General features: G+C 45.0%; 1 protein-coding gene across 19 annotated transcripts in view; it reads left to right on the forward strand.

The window, feature by feature from the left end:
* Positions 1 to 21137, forward strand: part of usp54a (ubiquitin specific peptidase 54a) — a 99631-nt gene extending 78494 nt beyond the window's left edge. For 13 of the 19 annotated variants that reach the window (XM_015347778.2, XM_015347777.2, XM_015347771.2 and 10 more), the window contains 10 exons: positions 1054 to 1624; positions 2074 to 2201; positions 2958 to 3119; positions 4707 to 4826; positions 7593 to 7758; positions 8911 to 9980; positions 10307 to 10437; positions 12723 to 12863; positions 16140 to 16356; positions 17221 to 21137. In XM_015347778.2, coding sequence (XP_015203264.2) covers positions 1054 to 1624; positions 2074 to 2201; positions 2958 to 3119; positions 4707 to 4826; positions 7593 to 7758; positions 8911 to 9980; positions 10307 to 10437; positions 12723 to 12863; positions 16140 to 16356; positions 17221 to 17861 — 3347 coding nt within the window. In that variant the 3' untranslated portion in view covers positions 17862 to 21137. Of the gene's footprint in view, positions 1 to 1053; positions 1625 to 2073; positions 2202 to 2957; positions 3120 to 4706; positions 4827 to 7592; positions 7759 to 8910; positions 9981 to 10306; positions 10438 to 11625; positions 11731 to 12722; positions 12864 to 16139; positions 16357 to 17220 lie in introns of those variants that run through there. The other 6 variants (XM_069189292.1, XM_069189294.1, XR_001478449.2 and 3 more) reach the window with 5 other exon arrangements.
* The last annotated feature ends 2748 nt before the right edge of the window (positions 21138 to 23885 follow it).

Here is a 23885-nt window from a genome sequence, read left to right on the forward strand (position 1 = left end):
GGACAGATTCCTTGAAGATTTGTGTGTGAGGCCCATTTATGACTTGACTTTTTTACACGGAAAAGTGAGGCAAAAGCTTAATATATTCCTTCTGCAAGAAGGAATTCAGAGCGAAAACAACCCATTGTAAGTCATTCATCAGGAGATGAAAGCGATAAAATATACTCTACATGAAAAGACCTAGATGAGTTTCTTTAACCTAAAATTTAGTGGAAGTTTTCCATTGGAACAGGTATTAATTGAGTTAGAGCATTAAAAATTCCAAATGTGGCTGTTAACATTATTGTGGTTTGTTTTATTTTGGTTTCATTCCTGTAACATATTCATCTTTTGTCTGTTATTTGTGCAGTTCCTTGAGATTTTTCCTTAAGACACTAAAAAACAAATGCAGGCCAGAGTTTAAATCTATCCTGATTCAATCATACCTGGGAAGACCACAAATAGGCTGTTCTTATGAACTTATGAAATATTCTTATTTCTTATGAATCCCATGATGCACATTGTGTGTGTTTTGTGTTGTGAATAATACTCACACAACACAGCCTAGAAAGGATTTGCTGGTTATCCCAATATTGTAGCTTCACTAATGACGCCTTGATCATTGTTGAATGAAAAGATGTCCTATTAAAACATTTAACTTATAGTTTCTGATATTTATTATGCTATTGGTATATCCTAAAACAATTTTTGTTGATTCAAAGTTATAGTACTCTCTATAGACCATCCAGGCTAGGACAGATGGCATGGGTGACATGGAGGGGAGAAGTGTGTCATAGCCTAGGTGGTCCGCTTCACAAGTGACCTGGCAAATAAAGATTTCCTACTCTTATACAAATACCACATTCCTGGTAGCATTATGTCAGAGGTGCAAGGCTGAGTCCGACCCCTGACCCCTTGAGCTGTCATGCAGTCCGACCCCTGACCTCGGCGCTGTCCTGAAGTCCTATCCCCGACCCCTGAGCCCTGCAGCTGTCCTGCAGTCCGACCCCTGAGCCCTGCCGTGGTCTTGCAGTCTGACCCCTGATCCCTGCCCCTGTTTTGATTTCTCTCCAGGAGAGACTCTGAAGGAGCAGCAGGCTCCACGCACAGTTCCCAAACCCTCATCCAGTCGGCTGAAGGACTTCAAAGAGACGATGAGCAGCATCATCCACAGCCGGCCCCTCTCCTCCTCTTCCAGCTCAGGACTGGGAGGGGTCGTGGAGCCAGGTGCACGGACAAGGGACTGGGAAGTCGAGAGCACCAGCAGTGGGTCCAAGTCAAGCTCCTCGGGGGGGCGCTACAGGCCAGCCTGGCGGCCCAGACGGGAGGCCCTGAACATCGACAGCATCTTCAGCCGAGAGCGCCGCAGGCAGGCTGGGTACAGTCAACTTGGGGCCTCACCGCTGCCCGAGGACAGTGGTGCCCACACTGATTCAGCCCCAGCTACATCAGAAGGAGGGGCTGGGGCGACCCTGGCCAGCACTGCTCGACCACCCCCTCCTGCCCCTCCCTTGCGGAGCCTGGACAGCCAGCCCCGGCTCATCCAGAGGATGGAGAGTGGCTACGAGAGCAGTGAGAGGAACAGCAGCAGCCCGGTCAGCCTGGACATGCCCCTGAATGAGGGCTCCATAGCCACCTCACACAGGTTCGCTGAGAGGGGAGTGGGCGCAGGGAACAGTGGGCCATTGTGACAATTGTATACATTCATGAGTAGTGCTGGGGCGCTCCACACCAGGACAGGTCCTGTGTACAATCACAGCAGCACAGCTTAATCTGAGCCAAGGGATCTGAAGATGAGACTGACACTATGGGGCTTAATGTCTTGCATTTCAGTCCCAAACCTAGAGCTTTGGATTGAGCTAGTCTGATGGCTCTTAACTGATGGACTGATTAGCAATGTCAGCCTCTGCATATCCTTCGGTTTAATTACACAATATTGTAGTAAGTAGATGACATCTGCTGTACAAATAGCTTTATTGCTTTAGATGAGTTACATGTGTGGCTGGTTGACAACTTGGGACTGGAGCACATCCTGGGGAGACTGCAAAGCAAGTTCTTGTTTCATTATTTCCTTATCATTTCCCTTTCCAACAGGGAGACAGGTACAAAAAAGCCCCTGAGCTCAGGCCCATCCTGGCGCAGTGTGCCCAAATCAAAGAGCAGCAGCGCCTTGCTGCAGGAGCTGAAGACGCCCCCCTGGAGGAACAGCCATGCCAGCCTGGGTAAGCACATACAGTATCGAGGCCGAGCACATCACAGGATGGGCGTTCCTTTAAATCCTGCTGTCTGACATGATCAGCCTATATCTTGTGCTCTCATGAGGTCAAGGCCATAAGTAAACTCCTTCAGCAAATTGTGTGCGCTGGAGAGTATGTGTGCCATTCCTCCTGCAAATTAAAACACAGGGCACAAGATGGGCCCGGCAGAGCCTGTTTGACTCTCCTGAGTCCAAATGTTTGCTCTGCTGTCGTTTTGAATCAGCATCAGACAGTTAGACAAGCTCATTTCATCAAAACAGTCTGTTCCCAGGTCTTTGTGTAGGTTGTTTGAGGTATAGAGACACAGAAAACATTAGTCATTTGTTTATCTGATGATTTGCCCATAAATCATATTTGAACCTGTTAATGCTGTTACAGCACAGATGTGGAGCAGCACTTTGGAGGTTGAAGAAGTAAAAGAACTTCAGTTAGACGTATCTGTCCTGCCAGGATGGAAGCTCAGATTCACAGTTTTGTGCAGTTTCTGGGAAAAGTAAAGAACACACAGCGAGGTCTCTGGGTGTGTTGACAAAATATTCCATTTGTTTGTGCTGTTCCTCCCGACCTGAAGGGATGTCTCTGAGAGGGAGGCGTGTCCTCAAGTGTGGCGTGGGTCTCCCAGCCTGCACTGGCTGTGTGTGGCCCCGCAGGTGTGCACAGCAGTGTGGGCTGGAGCTGGCGCTTGCCAGTCTCAGCGTCCTGTCTGTGTGTGTGGTCCAGCAGGGGAGGCCCGCAGCGAGCTGGATGAGCTACAGGAGGAGGTGGCTCGCCGGGCCAGGGAACAGGAGCTGCAGAGGAAGAAGGAAAAGGAGAAGGAGGCGGCCATGGGCTTCAACCCCCGACCCAGCAAGTTCTTGGACCTGGACGAGCTGCAGAATCAGGGTACGCTGAAAGAGGAAACAGGGACCAGGGAGGGAGGCTGTGTGGCATTAGCGTTCAGGTCCCTGGGAGTGCAGTGTGTTCATTGAGGTCTGGTCAGGACTTTAAGGCCTCTTGGGGGATACCGAGAGACCATGTAATTAGCTTGGCTGAGATCATCAGAGTTAAGCTCCTACAGGATAGGAGTTTAATCAGAAATGCTTCTGGTACTGTATCTGAACCCTTTGCATCTTTGGATAAAAGCATCTGCCAAAAGAATAAATGGAAATGGAGTGCAAGGGCACCCTTGTCATATGTTCTTAGAAACGCTGTGTCCTGTTTCAGGATCGGTGAGGATAGGCAGCAAAATATCTTAAAAATAAAAGGAGAACCAGGACTAGAGTCTCCTTGAAAAAGAAAGGTTGCTTGTATTTAAGGACGAGATTTAAAGTTGAAGTTTGAAGTTGGTAGATAGAACCTGTAGAGAAAGGTGCAATGTTTTGTTTCCCACCAGTGGGAAACCATTAAGCAGGTGATCACGTCAAAGCCACTTCTGGGCCACATTAACACTGTCTCCTACTCACAGCAGAATGTTGTTTCTCTGCCCGTGGTGTGAAGATCAGCCTTCTGTGGTAGCGTGCGTGTCAGGCCCTGCTGCTGGAGATGGCTTTTTCAGTGTGTGCTGTGTTCTGTGCTTGGGTTCAAACGGTTGTGACAGCTGAGATCTGAATGGGAGTGCTCTGCATTGTACACTGCTGACTTGGGTTTCATCTGGATCGGGACTTCTCAACCTCTTCTGGTCTCATTTTGGGAAATCAGCTGAATTTAATGGAAATGATGTTGCCATTTATAATACATTAAAAGCAGAACCACAGTGCCTGTGTCAGTTGTACCTGCTACTAAACTTGGGGTGAGAAGTTTCTCTTTTTTCATGGAGATGCCCCGGACAGTGTCTGAGGACTGGGCATCTGGTTGAGAACCACTGGTCTAGATGCAGAGAGATGGCATCTTCCTTGGGTATCTACAGTCAACACCCTTTTCACCCAACACACACATTCTCACGCTGGACTGGCGGGGTAGCGGCTCAAAGCCTGCAGTGTGCAAAGGGGCCTCCTGACTGGTTCATGCTCAAGCTGATTTCTGTGATCACGGGTTCAAGCTGGGTCAGTTGACAGAGAGATTCGTTAGGTGGCCGGCGCTCGCAATGACCCCTATGGCGTCCCGAGCTCTTGCAAGTTTGCAGTTCTGTCAGTGAGGGACACAACTCTCCAGGGAGTGCCGATTCTCCTGTACGGGGCTGTGCTGTCTGGGATGTGCCGATTACTTCAAAGGTGGGCAGGAGGAGTCAGCCTACACTTCTTCATTCTGCCCGCAAGTGATCACAGGGATTGCAGCCACGAAAAACACAACCGATATTCCCAATCTGGTGGATATAACAAAAAGAGTTGGTCATTCCAAATTCTTAAAGAAGAAAGGTTGCAGCATCAAGGATATGCCTGATTCTCTCCACAAACACAGTCATCCTATAAAACTGGTAGCCCCCTCCAGCTGAGCTTTGAGAATGTGTTCCTGGCCTCTGTTTAAAGAGCCCCGTTGGTGTGTTATCTGCAGGGAAGGGTGACAGCTTTGAGAGGTCTCTGCAGGAGGCAGACTCACTGTTAGAGCAGTCCCTGCGGCTAGAGCAGGGCGAGGACGTGGCTGCAGCGCTCGCTGTCTGTAACGAAGCTGTGTGTAAGTAACCCTAACCTGCCTCCGCCTGCTGCCACTGCCACTACACTAACTGTGCGTGATCGTGCCTGTCTGTCCCCGTGGGTGTCTGTGTTTGTCTGATGTGGGCAATGGGCCTAACACAATGCCTATTGCTGTCGTGCTTCCAGATGTGGTGAGGAGGAAACTGTAAGGGCGCCTTTAATTTGATGCGTTCAAAATCACCAAACTTCTGACAGAGTCAACCCTGTGGACATCAGAATAAACAGGGAAGCACAGAACAGAAGACACAAGTAGAAACTGTGGGGATGTGTTTATAAAACCGAGAACAGGAGGCACTTCTTTACTCAAAGAGTTGTGAAGTGTGGAACCTGCCACCCTGCCCTGTAGTTGAAGCTGATACCCTGGCTTCTTTCAAGAAACAGTTGGATGAGATCCTGGGATTAATTAACTGTTAGCTAACAAATGAGTATGATGGGCCCAATGGCCTCCTCTTGCATTCATAGCATTGCATTCTCTTGTGTTCTTGTGTAATGGCATTAATTCCTTGTGTAATGAGGAATACATTCCTCATTCCAAAAGACTGGAGGAATATTCTGTGCACCCTGCTGTAGGACATGGACCTGAGTCATTAGAATAGGAGTTTGAAGTCAGGTTGATACCTTAGGGGAAAGACTTTATTTACACAAGCCTTAAGAGCTGTAATAATGTATTCTCCTATTGAGAGGAATACAAAGACATTAAACATACACTTTAAAAATGTATATACTGTACATCTTTTCTAATTCAGAAAAAGCAAGAGAATTGGCAGGATTGGAAGGAGGTGAATATTTTTCCAAGGCACTGTATTTAAATGACACTTTTTATGTTTCATTTTTTAAACAAGACAACAATTGAAAAAAAAGTTTCATTTACAGTGACAACCTGGCCTAAGCCACAGTAGCATGATAAAACCAAACAGCAATGAAAAGAGATTGGTTTAGAACTTGAAGATTAGTGATTCAATTCTAAGACCTCAGACACAAAGAAGGGTAGTTTTAGTTTGCTTTATAATGCATTCTCATTATTTACTGCAGCAAATTGGAAAAACTACAACTGCTAGTGCAAAACACAGCTATTACATTTCTCCAGTTTAATAACTGAACTTTAGTTCTCTAAATACATTTTAATTCAAATAAATGAATTTGTAAAGAGAGATGCATTACTGCAGGAAATTGGATGTTTTCCCCTGAAGTTTGTTCCCTCAAAGATCAAAGTAAAACTTGAAAAGTATTAGAGTTCAAACTTTTTCTGTGGGATTTTCTTCCGGCCTTTAAGAATTTGAACACAAGTGCCTTGTTTCCTTTCAAAAACAAGGCAGGGGGCAGGTGTGCTTGAATTATTAATGTCAGAGAACACTTGCTAGATTGTTCTCAGCCTAGATCCAGGCCTTTCTATATTGTGTGCCCAGGGTTCCCGTCCAGGTAAACAAATAATTCTGTGTGCCTTTCCCTCCAATATTGAGGGGAACATCTCCACAGGCTGTTTACAAGTTGCTGTGGCAACTAATGGGGCCAGCCAGATGGTTGCACCGGGGAAGTGACTGGATGTTATGGAAAAGCTGGATCTTAAAATGCTGACATGTTCTTGGCACAGCGATCTTGAGCTATGGGTGCTGTTTTGTGTAGCAAGACTTGTGGGGGTTGTAGCTGCCCTGCACGCTGTGCTGTAGCTCCCCAGGCCCCAGGTCCTGCTCTGCCTCTCCCATCAGAGAGGCATAGAGTGGGGTCTCAGAATCTAGTATTGATCTACAGTATGTCTGTCTGAACAAAACTCATCTATGTTTTTGTTTCTGAGTGCACAAACAGCATCTGTCACACCAGAAATAGGATTTAAACGCAATATGAAAATCCCTAAAGACAGACAAAACCAAGGAACATAACGCACTGATTTAATCTCTGTACTCTTTCTAGTGACACAGTCTGTCATCTCTTGTGCTTACATTTTAGATTTTAACAGTTTAACCATTGGTTATTGTGTTTAGAGATATTCAGGCAGTGCTGTGCTTGCAGCCAGGCATGTCTTCTACAAGAGCGATGTAAGAGAATGATGCATTGGCATTTAGAGTATGCTCTGAGCCCTCACCCAGGCGGCGGCAGCAGACCCCCTGCTCTGTAGTGCATTTCACACTCAGAAATGAGTGTGGCTTGTGACTCCGGGAGTGCACCATGTTTGAAATGGCAGTGACAGATGTAAATGGACTCTGATCATTGTGTCCACTTGCTTGAGGACCTGGAAGTGAGCACATCTCCCTGCTGCCCGGGCTCGATAGCAAGGGCTGTGAACAGGCACGACACACACTGGCTGTTTCTAGCAAAAGCAGTGCAGACCAGGCATTCAAGAAGTGCTTTCACACTCCACCTTAATGTTATTTGTTCCAGAAACCATTACTATTGGCTTTGCAGCTTGTTTTATTTAACATTTTTGTCTATAATTTTACCATCTCCCTGTACACATGGTAGTTCTAGTGTAGCAAAAAAAAAACAACTTTGAATAGAATCAAGATGATCAAGTAAAACGCATCTAATCCACAGCCCTCCATGCCTAGTTCAGGGTGTCTGAGCCATTTCTCCCCCTCATGCAGCACACCCTTCTCAGGCGTGTGTGGGTAGAGATTCTTCCTTTCACGTTTTTAGTACATAGCGTTTTTTTGTGTTCTGTAACAACAGTGGTTGCATGCTCCCATAACTCAGCCTTTTTTTTCTTGCGTTTTGTTTCTATTTTTCTGCTGTTCTTTCCTTTGCATTGTAGCTAAACTAAGACTTACCATGCATGAGGGCAGTGCTAACACTCATAGCAGAACAGTGGCTGATAAGAAGCTGCAAAAGTGCATGAGGAGAGCTCGAAGCCTACAGCAGCGCATGCAGCAGCAAGAACAGACACGTCCACAAGGGGGCGCTCTGGCCCAGTCACAAAGGTACCAGTAACTGTATGGTGTGTGTAAGACCATGCCCATCTGGGAAGTACAAGGGGGCATGTTCTTTTTCAGGACACCTGTGAAACGGAAGTCACTTTTCTTTGATTCAGATCAGAAGACCAGTGAGCCCAGATGTTCTTGAGGAGCACAAATTAAATTCTATGTTTAAAATAAGCCACACTGATCTCCCAGGAGAGAACATGATTTGAGTTACCCCCGAATACATCAGGATGTTTTTCATTATAAGCACTAAAAGGTTTTGTAGACCCAGGAACCCCCTGATTAACACAAAGTTCCCTTTCTCCTTCGGTCACCTGGAGGTTAGGGCTGGAAAACTAGCTGGGCCTGGGCTAAAGGCCCTTCCAAAATCTCTTGAGAGATTTTCATGTTTATAAATGCTGCCAAATTAAAGTACAGAAGAACACAAATTATAAATCTACAGAGATTGCCCGTATGTTAGGAATGATATTTAGTTAAAGCCTGATGTTTCTAAAGGATCAGTAAGGCAGATCCCTGCTGGCAGCACTGGAACACAACCTGCTCAGAAGGAGAAGAGTTTTTTTCTTGAACGTGTTGTGCATGTCACGGCCTCACAGTACTGAAAGTGATAAGCTGCAGTATTCAGGCCGTCGTCATCAGCCATCATGAAGGTACATGCTACAAACAGTACCTTTCACCTTTTCAGACGAGCAGTTTTCATTGATTGATCAAGCTCCTTGCTTACTTGTGAGAAGGCAGCTAAGTTCTGCAGGATACGGTGTTATTCAGCTGAGTGGAAGTTAATGAGTGTTAAAAATCTCTCCAAATGTGGGGAACTATAATCAGTAGGCCCTGTCGTCACAGGCTCTGCAGTTGAGGTCTCTGGTGCAGAGAGTCTGTTTCTACCTGTATGGAGTTTGATTGGAGTGTTGTGGCGCATCCTAATAATAATTGAATGAATAATAAGGGACATATTTAATATGAATTATATTTAAAATATAATGTGCCTTAAACTGGTTTAAAAGCTTTTCATAAGAAACCAAGTGGTAAGAACCTAAGTGGGCAGTATTGCACTGGAGACCAGATTGGGATGTATTAGGTGAATGCAGTGTTTCTGTTTGCTAACGTTGATCCTTGTAGGTCACTGAGTGTCCTTTTGTCTCTCTGTCCCAGTGAACAGCCTGTCCCGCTCCAAATACTGCTGATGGCCACTCAGGAAGAGGACCAGGAAGCAGACCAGGATGCCGCTATTTGCCCGCCCTCTCCTCTCCATGCATTGCCCCTTCCCACTACTCGGAACCTGCACCCTGAACCCTCAAAACACTCGTCTCCCTTCCTCCCCCTCCCTGCGGGGCAGGCCCATGCTCCAGGATCTCTGGGGGACAGCTCTGAGTGGCTTCCGCCTCCTTCCAGCCCAGGAGGATGGGAGAAGAAGGGGGAAGGGGAGCAGGAGAGCCCCCCGAAACGCTGGGACAGCGCGGAGTTCTCCAGTGTCACTCAGAGCAAGCCTGGCTTGCGAGTAAGGCCAATACACAAATACAATGCTGTTTCCTTACCCACGCTGCCCCTGGACAGCAGGGAACAGCCTGCCGGCGAAGGGGAGAGCCGTGGCCTGGCACTCCCATCTCACCAAGGCGTGTCTGGGACATGTGCCGCACCAGTACCCCACACGTTGTCTCCCTCCCCTCCCAGCTGGTCTGCTGCCGACTCCTGGACATCTCCATCTGCTGAGCTCAGCTTACAGGAGCGGGGACAAAGCCACAAGGAGCTCTTCACGGGCTATCCCAGATCTCCGACCCGACAGCTGCTCGCAGCCCATATTCAAGATGGCTCTCCTGTCCTAACTCCCTCCAACCCTGGGCTTGCGCCACCCCCTGCTCCCCAGAACTGGTCTTCCTGGAGCCTGGACAGACCTGATGGAATCGAAGCAGCTTCCTTTAGAGGTCCCGATCCCCACCCTCACAGCTACCTCGCCACAGGCAAACCAGGTTGCCCCTCGTCTCCACGAGAGCCGGCAGTGCTAGGCCCTCCAATACCGGTGGAGCGCTGGGCTGAGAATGTCACGCGCTATTACAGCTCCCAGCCTTCCCCACCCACAGACCACACCCAGAGGGACGCATGCGGCTCCCCCAGTGAGGAGCTCTCGGAGCTGGACTCCCTCTACCAGGCGAGTCTGCAGGCTCCCAGCACTCCCAGGCCCTGGCAGAACTCCAGCCCACAGGCCTACAGCAAACCAGGTGCAGGTGAGCTCAAGGCTTCTGAACGGTAACGCAGCTAAGCCACCACTGGCCTTGTTATTAACCAGAGAGACAAATAAACTGTTTAATGCCTGTAAACTGATATCTAAACCTCTTACTACTTATCTGTGACAGTGTCAGCCTAGTAGAAAATGAACCATTCTAATGATTATTTGCATGCTTATTAATTGAGTGCAGATATTTGTCATTTATAACCAGTTCCTGAAAGAAAAGACTATTACATGTGACTGATTCTGCAGGCTTAAAACCAATGAGACAGCAGGTTTGGTCCCCTTATCTTGGCACTTTGCTCTGTACTATGTGTCCTGCAGCGACACCAGCTGTGCGCAAGCTGTTCTCTGGGGCAGTGCTGCCTGGACGCTCCAAGACGCCAACAGCCGAGATTGAGAGGAACGCTTACCGAGCACCTGGCTGTACCAGCTCTCCTGTCCACATCCATGAGGTAAGCACCAGGCTGTAACAGCCCCCTCCCTGCCCACACCCTCCAGTCCAGCACCTGGCTGCACCAGCACCCTGCTCACAGCAAGTTGCGCATATGGTATAGAGGCATGTCCACAGGATGCTAATGATGTGCTGGATATCAGAGACAGTTGTAGCTGTAGAATGTGACCTGTGTGTGTGAAAGGGTTCATTTTGAATTCGCTCTTTTTGGGGAGACAGACATGTGTTATGTGTGATGTTTCAGAGAACTGGAAGGCAGGGATGGTCAGAAGTAACCTTTCTACTATGTATGTATGGGTGCAGAGCATTTCAGGAAGTTACATTATGTGTGTATTTGTTGTGTACACTCTGGAAATTGGCCCTTTTCATAAATTAAAACTCATTTCAATCCTTTACTGAACTGAGCTCTGACTTCTTGCAACTCTACATAGCCTTGTTCATTGATTTTCATCTCTGAGATCTTGCAGAAGCAAGCAGTCTTGGTCATGTGTCATTGTGAGGTTATTTCTCAAAATTGAGTTCTTGATCCTCGTCATATTTTGTATTTTGTGCAAACCACCTGACTTTTTCGATGGCTGCTTATGCATATGAAAATGAAGAAAGAAGGCTGCTTGCGAATACTTTAAAGCTCCTTAGGAGTTTCACTGCCGATGACAAACTTTGAGGGGCCCGGTTGTGGGAAAGCAGGTGTGATTCTAAAACACCAGTCCTCAGCTGCAGCCCCCACCCCATGGAAGAGACCAGGCATGAAGCAGCATTCTCTTTACAGATAGTGGTTTCTTAGACCCCAGAAAGTGAAATGGGTGAAAATGTAAGCACTCCTTATCGTTGGAGTTGGTCACAAGGGCCAGAGTCTATAACCATGCCAACCTTGGTTTGATGTGTTTAGCTGTTGCTGAGAGAGCAACAGTACATCATTATGAGCTAACGTAATGCATATTGCATTAAAACACAACATGCACAAGATAAAGGGCAGAACTGGCTTGTATTCTGAGGGGCAAGTACTGCACTTCTATATACAGTAGGACTGAAAGGCATAAAAAGATGTTGGTGCAAGGTTAAGGTGAAAAAGGCTGTATGTAAAGGCTCTTATTGATTGGCAGGTATGTGATGTAATTGCAGGAGAGGTGTGTGGTTTCTCTCTCTACAGGTTAGGCAGGCAGAAATAACAGATGCCCGGTTTCCACAGGTGTTCTTGAGAATTTGACAAAGCAGCCGAGGTCATCAGTACGGTGGCTGTCATCTCACTTTACTGAGCAGTGAATCAGTCTTTCCAGTAAGCACACGAGAGAGATTAAAATAATGAGTGGAGAGATTGTGATGGATGATGGAGGAAGAGGAAATTGGAGGGAGATATTGTGATAGAATGACACAGGATTCATGAGTTGGCAGCTTTGAGAAAGATGTCTGTTATTGACAAGGACAACATCTGAATGGACTAATGCAGACATTCAGTAACAGATCTGAAACAGTTAGCTACTTGTGCAGAAAATGTATTGGGTTTTTAATTATTATTTGTTGTAAGCATTTCTATTATTGTTGTAATAATATTCTATTATTCTATGGTAATATCACGCTCTTTTGCAAAGCCTTGTCAAAATGTTCACTCGCCATTTGGGGCCATTATTTATCCAGTATTCTGACCACACGGGTTCACCTGTGGTCTGTGGATGGTCCTTCTGCATGAGCACGTACAGTATGTCAGACCCTGATCAGTGTTAGCTGGTCCGGGTGTCTAAACACCGCTAGCGGCCTTCAGCATCTGAACACTGAACGGTGCGAGAAGCTGCCGGTATCTAAACACTGAACGGTGCAAGAAGCTGCCGGTATCTAAACATTGAACGGCACTAGCAGCTGCCGGTATCTGAACACTAAACGGTGCCAGTGGGTGCAGGTTTCTGAATGGTACTAGCGGCTGCCGTTATCTGAACACTGAACGGCGCTAATGGCTGCCAGTGTCTGAACACTGAACGGCGCTAATGGCTGCCAGTGTCTGAACACTGAACGGCGCTAATGGCTGCCAGTGTCTGAACACTGAACGGCGCTAATGGCTGCCAGTGTCTGAACACTGAACGGCGCTAACGGCTGCCAGTACTGTATGTGAACACTGAACGGCACTAGCAGTTGCCGGTATCTGAACACTGAACGGTGCCAGTGGGTGCAGGTTTCTTAATGGTGCTAGCGGGTGCAGGTATCTGAACACTGAAAAGCCCTAGAGGCTGCTAGTATTTGAACAAGCTGCAGATGTCAGGGTCAGCTGTCTGAATGCCAGGTGTCTCTCCTCAGCCGGCACCTCTACAGCCCAGTGGGCTGCCGCAGGGCGATGACGAGACCTACAGCGTGGAGAACCTGCGCCGTGTCGCCCGCAGTCTCAGTGGCACCGTCATCGGAGGGCGCCCCGATCACATCGCCACCTCCCACAGCTTTGTGAGTGCCGTGCACACCCCCACACACACAGCCGAACGAACACCTCACTCCTCAAGGAGACCCAGAGAGGATGCAGGTTTTCACAGGGCTATAAAAAACAGCTAGTTCCCCATTTTCTGAAACAGTTTTGCTGAATCAGGAATTTTCAGAAACTAGTGTTTTGGATAATTAGCTAGTTCTGTGCTGTAGCCAGAAACTTTTAAAATAAAGGGAATTTGAAAGAGCAAGAAAATTAGGACTTTGAATGCTGTACATACTAACATCCTGTACAGTTCAGCCATTCTGATTATGTTGGTGGTGCATGTGTACATAAAACTGAATCTAGTTTAAAGAAGGAAAATGTACAGATACAGCTGGTGAAATCTTATGTGCAGTAGACATCTTAGTGCTCCAATTAGAAACACGGAAAACAAAAGTGAAACAAGGGATCATGATGAGTAGTGAAGACAAGGCAGTACAATATTACAAGTAAACAACAGTTAAGTCACTAATTTAGCAGTTGCTTTAAAGGGGAACTGCAGTCCCAATTTCTCAGACTGCCGATTAAATCTCAGTAACGAAATGAATTCAGTGACTAAAAATCCTGAACTGTAAGTCGCCATGTTGTTGCAAACATGGGTTCCCACAAATTGCGATGTGATGTGACCCCTTCCTGTTCATTAGACTTCATAGTGATTAATGTAGTATGATGTACGAGTGAATACTTACAGGTTGTGCAGCAGAAATTTCACCACAGAAGCGTTCCAACGTGATCTCCATGCAGAGAATGAATAAGTAGTATTTGTCGGAAAAACTGTCTTGAAATCATTCACAAGTCTGCTCGTTTACATTGTCATAGGGCCACACATGCCACCGGGCGTTTTGTTGCCTTGTTCTGAATCGCAGAATATTGTGCTGCGCATACCTGGAAATGTAATTTATTTTGTGATATAGTATAAAATTTTACAAGTTACTGTGTATATTTTAATTTTATTGCAGTTTCAAATGCACTCATCAATGCTGGTTCTTTCTAACTCCGAAATGCGGAAATAGAGTTGCAGTTCCCCTTTAAATGAATATGATGAGTGAAATTTTGTGTGTGAATAGCTGCTGATTTATTGACTGTGTTGAGTTTGACATCCCATCCGAGGGACAGAGATCAGTGGGCTTAAGTAACTTCCTCTGGGTGACACACAGTGGGACGGGAACAGAGCTGGGATTTGAACCAGAAACCTCCTGTCAGTCAGCTCTTCACATTGGTTACTAGATAGACCAGCTAGCCCTTTTGGAGAAACAATAGGGAAGAGTCAAGGAAAGTTTATTTTCAACGCCTACATAGGTGTGAGGATAGGTACTTTAACCCAAATATAACTGATGTATTTCTAAACTATATACCAGACACATATTGATCCAAGTACTAACACCCTGTAATCTGAAAAATACTGTATATTTTTCAGATTACAGGGTGTCAGTACTTGGATCAATAGTTTGTTAACCATATTAATAATAATAATAATAATAATTGCTTACATTGATATAGCGCTTTTCTGGACACTCCACCCAAAGTGCTTTACAGGTAATGGGGACTCCCCTACACCACCACCAATGTGCAGCCCCACCTGGATGATGTGACGCAGCCATAGTGCGCCAGAACACTCACCACACATCAGCTATCAGTGGAGAGGAGAGCAGAGTAATGAAGCCAATTCATAGATGGGGATTATTAGGAGGCCATGATTGGTAAGGGCCAATGGGAAATTTGGCCAGGATGCCAGGGTTACACCCCTAGTCTTTTCTAGAAACGAATTGGGATTTTTAATGACCACAGAGAGTTAGGACCTCAGTTTTAAGTCTCATCCGAAGGACAGTGCCTGTTTACAGTATAGTGTCCCAGTCACTATACTGGGGCATTAGGAGTGCTGGGTGAGCACCCCCTGCTGGCTCCACTAACACCGCATCCAGCAGCAACCTTAGTTTTTCCCAGGTACTGACCAGGCTCACTCCTGCTTAGGTTCAGTGGGTTGCCAGTTGTGAGTTGCAGGGTGATATGGCTGCTGGCTTAATATTAAATATGGCTTGAGGAACCAAATATCCAGCTTCTACACCTATGGAACTGTCATTTACCCTGTTAAGAAGAAATTAAGATTATCTTAAACAACAAATTAGATTACAGCCTATTCTAGCCTATTACAGCCACAATTCTAGTATCTCTATCTATGTAGACGCCTGTAAAATAGGTATTCATCGGATATAGTATTCCAGTACTTACACTACACAGGTTCACAGAGACTTAAACAACTGCAGACAGACCAGATAGACGTTTATTCCCCTTGTCTTACTCACCCTTGAGCTGAAGAATCTGTACATGGCCATGTATCTGTATTGCCATTCATGTCATCATTACATCACCTCCATATTGTTAGCTTTCACTTTTCATGTAGTCTGTACTGCCATCTGGTGTCCATGGTATGTATTAGCCATTCTCAGGTCTCTTGAGATTTGATACCGCAGTTGCTGGATTGATTTTCCTGAAACATCTGCTTCTACCTTTCATTTCCATGAGCATAGTAAAGGAAAACACTCTGGCTTAGTCATGGAAGTATTGCATACTTCAGCAAGTCTGATTTAAGCGCTGCATTCATGGCCATGTGTGGCTTCTGGCCATCAGTGTTGGCCACACCAGGCGGTTCTACTGAAATATGGCTAAAAAGTGAAGGATTGAAATCTCTGATTTCTGTGAAAATTTAGTCACCTACTCAAAATAAGTAACCAAACAAAATGTCTTCAATCTGGGAGAATAACAGTGATATATGGAAAAAGAGAATAATCTGGCATAGCTAAGAAGAAGGAGTATTTTTAGGGAGAACATTTTGCACTTAATTACCTACAAAAGGATTTTACTGTTGTTTTTGCTGTTAGATCAAATTAACCTTGCCTGTTAATGAAATTGTTGCTGAAAGATGTGAGCTCACCCAGGTGCTTGCAAACATTTGAAAGTTTCCCACATTTTCTCAGTGGCTATGCAGAAGTTCTTGCCAGGCACACTTCAGCCCCGCATGGCGTGAGATAACTGAGGACTGAGTCACAAGAGCAGTCCCACAGCAGACTGCCTGACTCGGGCTTTCATTTCAGCATCCCATCCCTCTGTTTGTGTTTCTTAAGTGCTGTTTTGCAGAGGGAGGCGTGACACCTTGTTTTGACTGTTTGCCCCGGTCTCGTGCCCCACCGCACGTGTGGTCACATGTGTGTCGCATGTTCTCATCACCCGGGTTTCTCATGTCTGTTTTTGTTTGAAAGGAGCCCTCGGTCAGCAGGACAAAGCATGTGGACACCAGAGTCCCGCGTCACGCTAACACCTCCCCCCACTTCACCTCCTCCCACTATCCTCCTGTGTTTCCCTCTGACCCCCAAAAATACCACCACCCCCAACACCACCACCACCCTGTCGCACCACCGCACCTATCCCAGCAGCCACTGCGGCCCAGCGTGGCGGGCCCTGCTCGGAGACTGCCAGGTAATCATGACTCGGGGCTTGTAGCGCCATCTGTCTGCTGTCACCATACTGCAGGAAGGAGGCCAGGAAACAAGTGCTTGCAGTTCAGAATACAATGCACACTGAAATTTGCATTCCTCTGCAAAATAGTGTGAGAGTCCAGTTGTTCCCAGTCACCTGCAGTAAGCCCTGCATGATGCACAAAGCTGATGTGTCAAACCTAGAACTGTTTGTGTCTGCACAGTTTTGTGCTTGGTGTTGTGTTGCAGCTCTGTTATCAGTGTGCCAGGGCTGCTCTTTTAAGCTAATTCTGTTTTTATGTGTGTTGAAATTAAAAACTGGTTTATTGAAATAGCAGTGAGCCACATTCATTATTCTAATTCCAGTGTTGCCTAGAATTTTTTTTCCCCCTGTTTTGCTGAGAATCACACAGCCTTTGGGCAGTGCTAATCAGTACAAACCAAAAAAGGTATGAAATGTAATTGAATGTAAACAATCCATATTCCATAAATAATTGTTTCATGATCTTTATAAATTTCACCACCATTTAGCTGACACTTTTATTCAAGGCAACTTCAATTCAGAACAAGCAGTGAGTATAGTATAAAAAATATAACAGACAACAAAAGCAGTTAGTTTGTAAGATAATGCAATGCAAGACAGTAACCAAAACAGTACACACCCAGGTTGCAGAATTAACCAAAGTACTGGGAAATCATGTGGGAAAATTGAATGGCATTAGACTTCATACACCACGACTAGCATATATTTAGGTGCCATTGTTTTTTTTCTAGATTATTGTTTTGTTGGTTTGTTTTTTTGGCTTCCTAGCTTAACCCTTGATATGTGTGACCTCTGCTTGCCCTCTTGCCCTCTGTCCTGCAGGAGATCACCAGAAGGTCGAGAAGTTTTTGGCTGTGCTTGACCGGAGTGAAGCTCTCCCCAGTGAAAACTACCACAGTGTTGCACTAAGTTATGGCACCCTGCCCAGGGCGCCTCGCAGGCCAGTGCCAGGGGCGACCCCCATGGCTTCCCAGCCCAGAGGTAACGCACCACGGCACGTTCCCATCGGAGCTGCGTGCTTCTCCCGCGTTCCTGATCACCGGGCACACCTACACACCAGCTGTGCCACCCTTGGCAGCAGTCGCCCTGGTGCCACGCAGGGCAGGACAGCCCCAGATACCTACAGCAGGAGACCTGCGCTGCCCAGTCCTCATGACGCCAACCGCCAGCCTGCCCACCGTTACCAGACCCTCCCGACCCAGCGAGCGGTATCTGCTTCAACCGCACAGCCTCTCCGCCTGGACATGCCCCCCGAGAAAGACTGGAGGGACAGCAACATCAGACTGAACCCCCCCATTATGAAGCCTTCTGTGGGCTCTGGTTTCCAGCCTGCCCCTTATACCAGGGCTGTGCTGAGCTCTGCCCAGCCCTGCTCTTTGTGCCAACAGAGGCCTACAGAGCCCCCTCATAGCTGCTGCCAGGCCTGCAGAGTGTACATGGCCCGTGTCCGCCACACCAGCTGAGAGATGCCCACAGCCTTGGTCACTCAGCTGACCCAGGCCACCCTCTGTCATTGCTGTGCTCTTTTGGCATGTTGCTCAGGTGTCAGGCGCTGAGCGTGGTGAGGTTCTGAAAGGAGGTCCTCCAGAAATGGGAGGGTGTGTGTTTGGTCCAGACAGCACTGATGCCAGTGCACTGCCCTCTTGTGGGATCAGTTCAGTACTATGGGAGACCCATAACAGGAAATAGATAGGCCAGTATTTTTTATGTTTCACATTTTAAAGCTTTCTTTGCTTTTGATCATCTTGTTTTTAGTGTGAGTTATTGAAATGCATTAGGGACAGGGATCATGCATTTTCTTTAAAAGTGACAAATACATCATATGGATATTATATTGTGATAATGTGCAGATCCTAGTCTGGACGTCAGTGTTGTTCAGGACTGGTTTTAGTTGTTCTGGTTTTTATTTCGCAGCTATGCAGGTTTGGAGTATCACGCAGATCCGTGAGCCCTCCTCAGTGTGTTTGGTTGAAGCGTTTGAGTCCAGACTTCGCAATGGAAAATTCCCAGTTTCACAAAACAGCTCTTCCGGCTGTTTGTACGTGATGATTTACAGTAGATTTTCCCAGATTTATTTCTAAATTTCTAATGCCTGCTATTTGGATGTTAAAATTCATTGTATGTCTTGCATTTTCAGATGGAAGCTACAAGGATAGGCAGGTCCTTTGTCAACCTTCCTAGTGAGGGAGTCTGCGTGCAAGGCCAATATCTGGTCGGGCATTAACTTCTGAAAGGGACAGGGGTGATATCTTGTGCCCAGGGCTCCAGCGTGTGATCCTGATCACACAAGCGGGACAAGGCAGGAGCGGGAGAGAATTTGTGACAGAAAACAAGTTAATATGGAGACTAAAAGGGGTGAAGCATAAAAAGTGAGAGAAGACTAAGGTTGAGGTGTCTGATTGCTTTACATGCTTCAGTATGTTGAATTTGGGGCACATTTCACATCTTCTGTAACTTAGCTTTTTTTCAAGTTAGCTGGCCATGCTCGAGTATTAAGCAGGTATTTCAAGTAAAAATATTTATAGTTAGCATTCAGTTTTCTAAGACTTACATCCTTTAATGCTATATTTCCTGGGTTTTTGTTTCTGCTGTCACTGATTATTGTAATTATTCATCACTTTGCTGTGGACAGGAGAAGTCTATTGAGATGTGAAAGACACACTTTTTCCTTGTTTTTGTTTCAGGATATTCAAGAGCTGGCATATAGAATTCAGCTCCTTGTGTACAGAAAATATGTGACTCTAAATTTTCCTAGGAGGGCTTTTCCTGTAGCAAACGGTGCTCTTCCATCTAGTGTTACAGGCTGCAAGTCCTGAATGTTAAACTTCAACTGACATCTTATATTTTTCCAAAGTGCTGTGGCCCAAGATTAGTAAACTAGCAGTCAGATGAAGCATAGTGCACTTAAGAAGTGTTATTATGGACCCCTTGTTGTCCGTGCTTGCATGATACTACTCATCACGGAGGGACAAGTTGGGATGAGGTGTAAAGACCACCTGTGACCACCTCTGGGGTTGTAGGTTGGATGTTGTGGGGATACATGCCCAAACTGTCCTGGCTGGGCTCCCGATTCTGCAGCTGGTTCCTGGAGCACTCCTGTTGAGAGTAACATACATGAATTTGTTAGGCTAGTGGAACTGGTTCCTTCCCTCTTCCCGCTCTGCGGTTTACAGTTCAGAGTGGACATTTTGCACCATGACAAACCGCTCTGAATCCTGGCCATTGCCAAGAGCAGACTTCAGCCGTGCACATCTGCGCAAGCGCACACACAGCCCAGTGGGCGGGCTGCAGCTCCTGGAAATACAGCTCAACGCCGTGAGCCACAGAACTCCCAGCCCTGTCCTGGGCATGTAGCTGCAGTGCAGTGTTCAGTGTGGATCTCAGTATACTGTTGTTTAATGCAATTGTACACAAACATTTCAGTAGACATAGAACTAAAATTGCATTGCAAGCCAAACTGGACTGCTCAGAAAGCCCATTCAAGTGAAATATATGTATTTTCCAGAATGGAGACACCTGTGAGAACGTCGGGTAACTTACTGTTAACCTAGGGACACATCTAAGGTGTTTCCAAATGTTTAGCTAGATTCTAAAGATTAGGCCCTTAGGATCTGGGGCAGTTTTGTGATATTTTGATCACTAACTGGCATGTCTGTTCTTGTGACAGGACCCTGCTAGAAGAGACACTTCTATATAACAGTTATATTTTAACTTTGTAGATCTGAAAGATTAAACTTGACAGTTTGGAGAGTTTGCCTTGTTTGTAAAGGGCGAGTGTTGACAGAAAATAGTGGTGATTTTGAGTTAGTTCCGAGAAACTTAAAACTACAGATTTTGGTGGCCTTAAAATGTTTAATGATGTTGTTACAATGAAGGCCAGTGTTTTTTAACAAATTGTAAAGATATCTTCCTTTTTTTTCAATTGACGTTTACAGCAGAGTGGCTGAGATGCATGTTACAACACATTGTGGAAGTAAACTATCTCTGCAAATGAGAGCAATGACTGCTTCAAGCATTTCTTTAAACCTATTTTTCAAATACTCTCATTTTTTATTTTTCCCCTGTGCACAGAGCTAAATTGAGTATTGTTAATGTTGGGTGGCCACTGGAAAAGTCTCTAAATTTGCAAGTAAAAAGTGGGGAATTCTACCAGTCAGGGAGGATTGATTGTGGGTAAAGGGATCTGGGATTACACTTGCAAAATACTCCAAGTAGACCAGAGTGAACTGTGCAGCTGCTGCCCTGGGTGGGAGTGTTGTAATCTAAAGTATCTAAAGTAGAAAGTAGCTTCCTTCCAAAGGGACTTGTATGAAAATAGATTTTCATATTCAAATACTAACCAAAGATTGCCACTTTAGTGAAATGAGAGGCATTTTGATCATTTTTTATTTTTTATTAACATTTATTGTTCACTGTAGTCTTGGCCTTTCCAGTGAATGAATGTGCAACACTGCCCCCTAGTGAATCCGCAGCAGAGACGCAGGTTACGGATTTGTCTGCTTGTCTATTTTTGTTCTGTAAACCAAAAAGATGATTTATTGCAACTGTTGAGATATGTATATAAATGTGTGTACAGATATTAATAGCCTTTGAAATGTGAATTGAGAGATAAGTCGACCCTGTAAAGGTTATTCAGATGGTTTACAAATAGAGTTTGTAAATGCTGCGATGGAAGATGGATCTTGTATTTTTGCAATAAAGTTATAATAATGTGCTCATAGAGAAGCACAGCACACTTATCTGTTGTCTTAGCTAAGACATTTCTGTTTCCTGTGTCCTTTTATTTTGCTGTCCTATTTTTGAATCATGGTTGCAATGAAATATGAAAGCTTTAAAATAGTCAACATTTGTATGGTACGAAATAACATGCAAAAAAATCAGTTACAGCTGATCCAGTGGCCTAAAGACATTGTCCAGGGAGTGGCACCGTGTGACTCTGAATCTACAAGCGACTGTGATCGAATGCAGGCAGGGGCAGATGAGAACAGTTAGTTTCATTGTCCTGCTGGAATATTGACTTCCAACCTATCCAATAATGGCATTATGTCACTGAGTTTTTTCAGTGTTCATCGATCCTAATGTAAAGGTAGGTGGTACCTGATGAATAAAAACAGACAATCTCACAACTTTAACCATGTTCAAAGCTTTTTCTTAAGATGCTCCTTGTCTCTCCCTCCAAACACTCCCTTTTAAGTACAATTCAAGTATTATTATCCCTTGGAAGAAGTTTGTTTTATTTCAGAATCCAACACAACAGTACAACAAAAACAAACATCAACCAAGAATTCAGTACAACAGTGTTTCAGCAGTTATATTTTACATTGTTTGGGAAATGACACACTGTAGCAGAGGGGCTGAACAATTTCCTGTATCTATTTCCATTACACCTGGGGGCACAGAGGTGTCTCCCAAATGGAAATAGTTTAAATTCACAGCAAAGGAGTGTGCTACACACTCCATAATGCTCTTAGTCTTAAGTACAAGACTAGACAGTATTTAGGTTTATTTGCACCAATGATTTTGCTGCTTATCTACACTAATTTTCCCAACTTATTACAATTACTGATGTTGGCAAAACAACAAATGATACAGCATATTAGAACACTTGTAGAAAAGGTAGAAGCAGACCACCTTAAAGTAGCTGAGTTTCCTAAGAATGGTATAAATGGTATAATATAACAACATACAGTATGTCCCATCTCAGGATTTTTTGTCTGTGACCATTCTCAAGTACAGTACTTATACTGTGCTTCTTGACAGCCTCTACAGTCTGACCATTAATTATAGAACACTGGAAATGTGTCACATTCTTCATAAATTAAATTATTAGTTATTTTCTATTCCAAAACATTTAACAACAAAGAGATCTAATAATACCATTAAATAAAATAATTTAGAATGGGCCCTTGATGGTTTTCTGGGTTCTTTAATAAGCTAACCAGGCCTGTTACCAGCAAACTTCATGTGTTGTCTGTGTGTTTGTGCTTACAAGTGTTAGTGTACAACAAAGGGTACAAGACAGCCTAGTAGAAGTGTAGCAATTGTCAGATAACCTTGTCCCCACTGTTCTGTTGAAACCTCTTTATTAAGAAGTCTAGAACCCATCTTATCAAGTTATGATTTAATGTGAAAGTCTTAGAGTTTCTGTGCTAGCTAGAGTGGCTGTGTTGGATTAAAGGAAGAAGAAGAATCAACAAATAAGATTCTTACAAATTTGTTTTGTGAAAAAACTTGGCATTCATAGGACTATAAAAATCCGTTGAAGAAGTCATCAGGCTTTTTAAAGTATCCAGTGGAAAACTGAAGGACAAGCAGCTACTGTAAGTAAACATTTTATGAATGGAAATAAAACTATAGATGAGAGCAATGGTGTCTGAGTCTGAGGTATCCCAGCAGACCCGCCTGTAAGCCTGGAATTGCCTTTCCACAGAAATGGTCTGGGGCTCATTTGCCCAATTCTGTACCCTTTAGCACCACAGGACACCAGGACACCCAGAGGAGGTCTCTCTCAGGTCACTACCCCACGGGGCTTCTGCACCAGGCAGGATCAGAGATGGCCCTCAACTGGTCCCGTGGCAGTGGGGTTTGTTCCAACCATTCATTCTGGGTGCAAGTTTGAAATTAATTAGCTGGTGTTAAATTTGAAGAAGAGAAAAGCATTGTCCCAGACTGCGTTCCTTGAGACACTGTTCAGTGTGTCTGGATCCCTACTGAATGCAGTACGTGGGCAGGGGCTGATAATACCTGCAGAAAGAGAAGAGGCTGGAGCCCTGGTAGTGGCTGTTGTAACAATTCCATCTACCACTGATTTGAGTGGGCAAAGCTTGGTTCAATGGGCTTAGCAGAGTCCGAGATACACATAATAAGAAAACATAGAGAGCGACTAAGATTAATTAGTCCATGACCACCTGGTCATGGAGTGACACAATAAAACTGATCTTACAAATCAGGGGTTCCCAACCCTGGTCCTAAAAACACAGCAGATTTTGTAGGTCTCCGGTAAATCAACAATATAATTGTGATCAGTTGGTAACCTGTTAAGTAATTGATCATTTAAAATTTCTTAAAAGACCTCTTCAGCACTCAAGAATCGTAGTTCTTTTGAACAGATTTGCTGCTTAAGTCATTAACAGCTGAAAGGAGCTCCTGATCTTTAAGAACAGATGCCTAATGACCAAACTGGTGAATTGAATAAGTATATGAGGTGGAAAAAAACTCCTGGCAGTGGGATTCAAACACTTAAAGTTATTTCAAGAGGGGTCAAACACAAAGTTTGCAAATAAAGAGGAGGATATTTCATAAAGCTTCCTCATTTAGTAGTTCAGTAAATCAAACATTTCTTCCAGCTGTGACTTGAAGGAGTCCAATGTTTGGGCCTCAGGCGCCTAGCTGAGTCTTTCAGGCATACACAACTTTGTACAGAAGATTGTCTAAGATTCTTTGATTGTTTCCTTGTATTACAATTATTAATTTTACTCTCCTGGAAA

This window comes from Lepisosteus oculatus, chromosome 4, assembly GCF_040954835.1.
Source record: "Lepisosteus oculatus isolate fLepOcu1 chromosome 4, fLepOcu1.hap2, whole genome shotgun sequence".
In the NCBI taxonomy this organism is placed as follows: domain Eukaryota; kingdom Metazoa; phylum Chordata; class Actinopteri; order Semionotiformes; family Lepisosteidae; genus Lepisosteus; species Lepisosteus oculatus.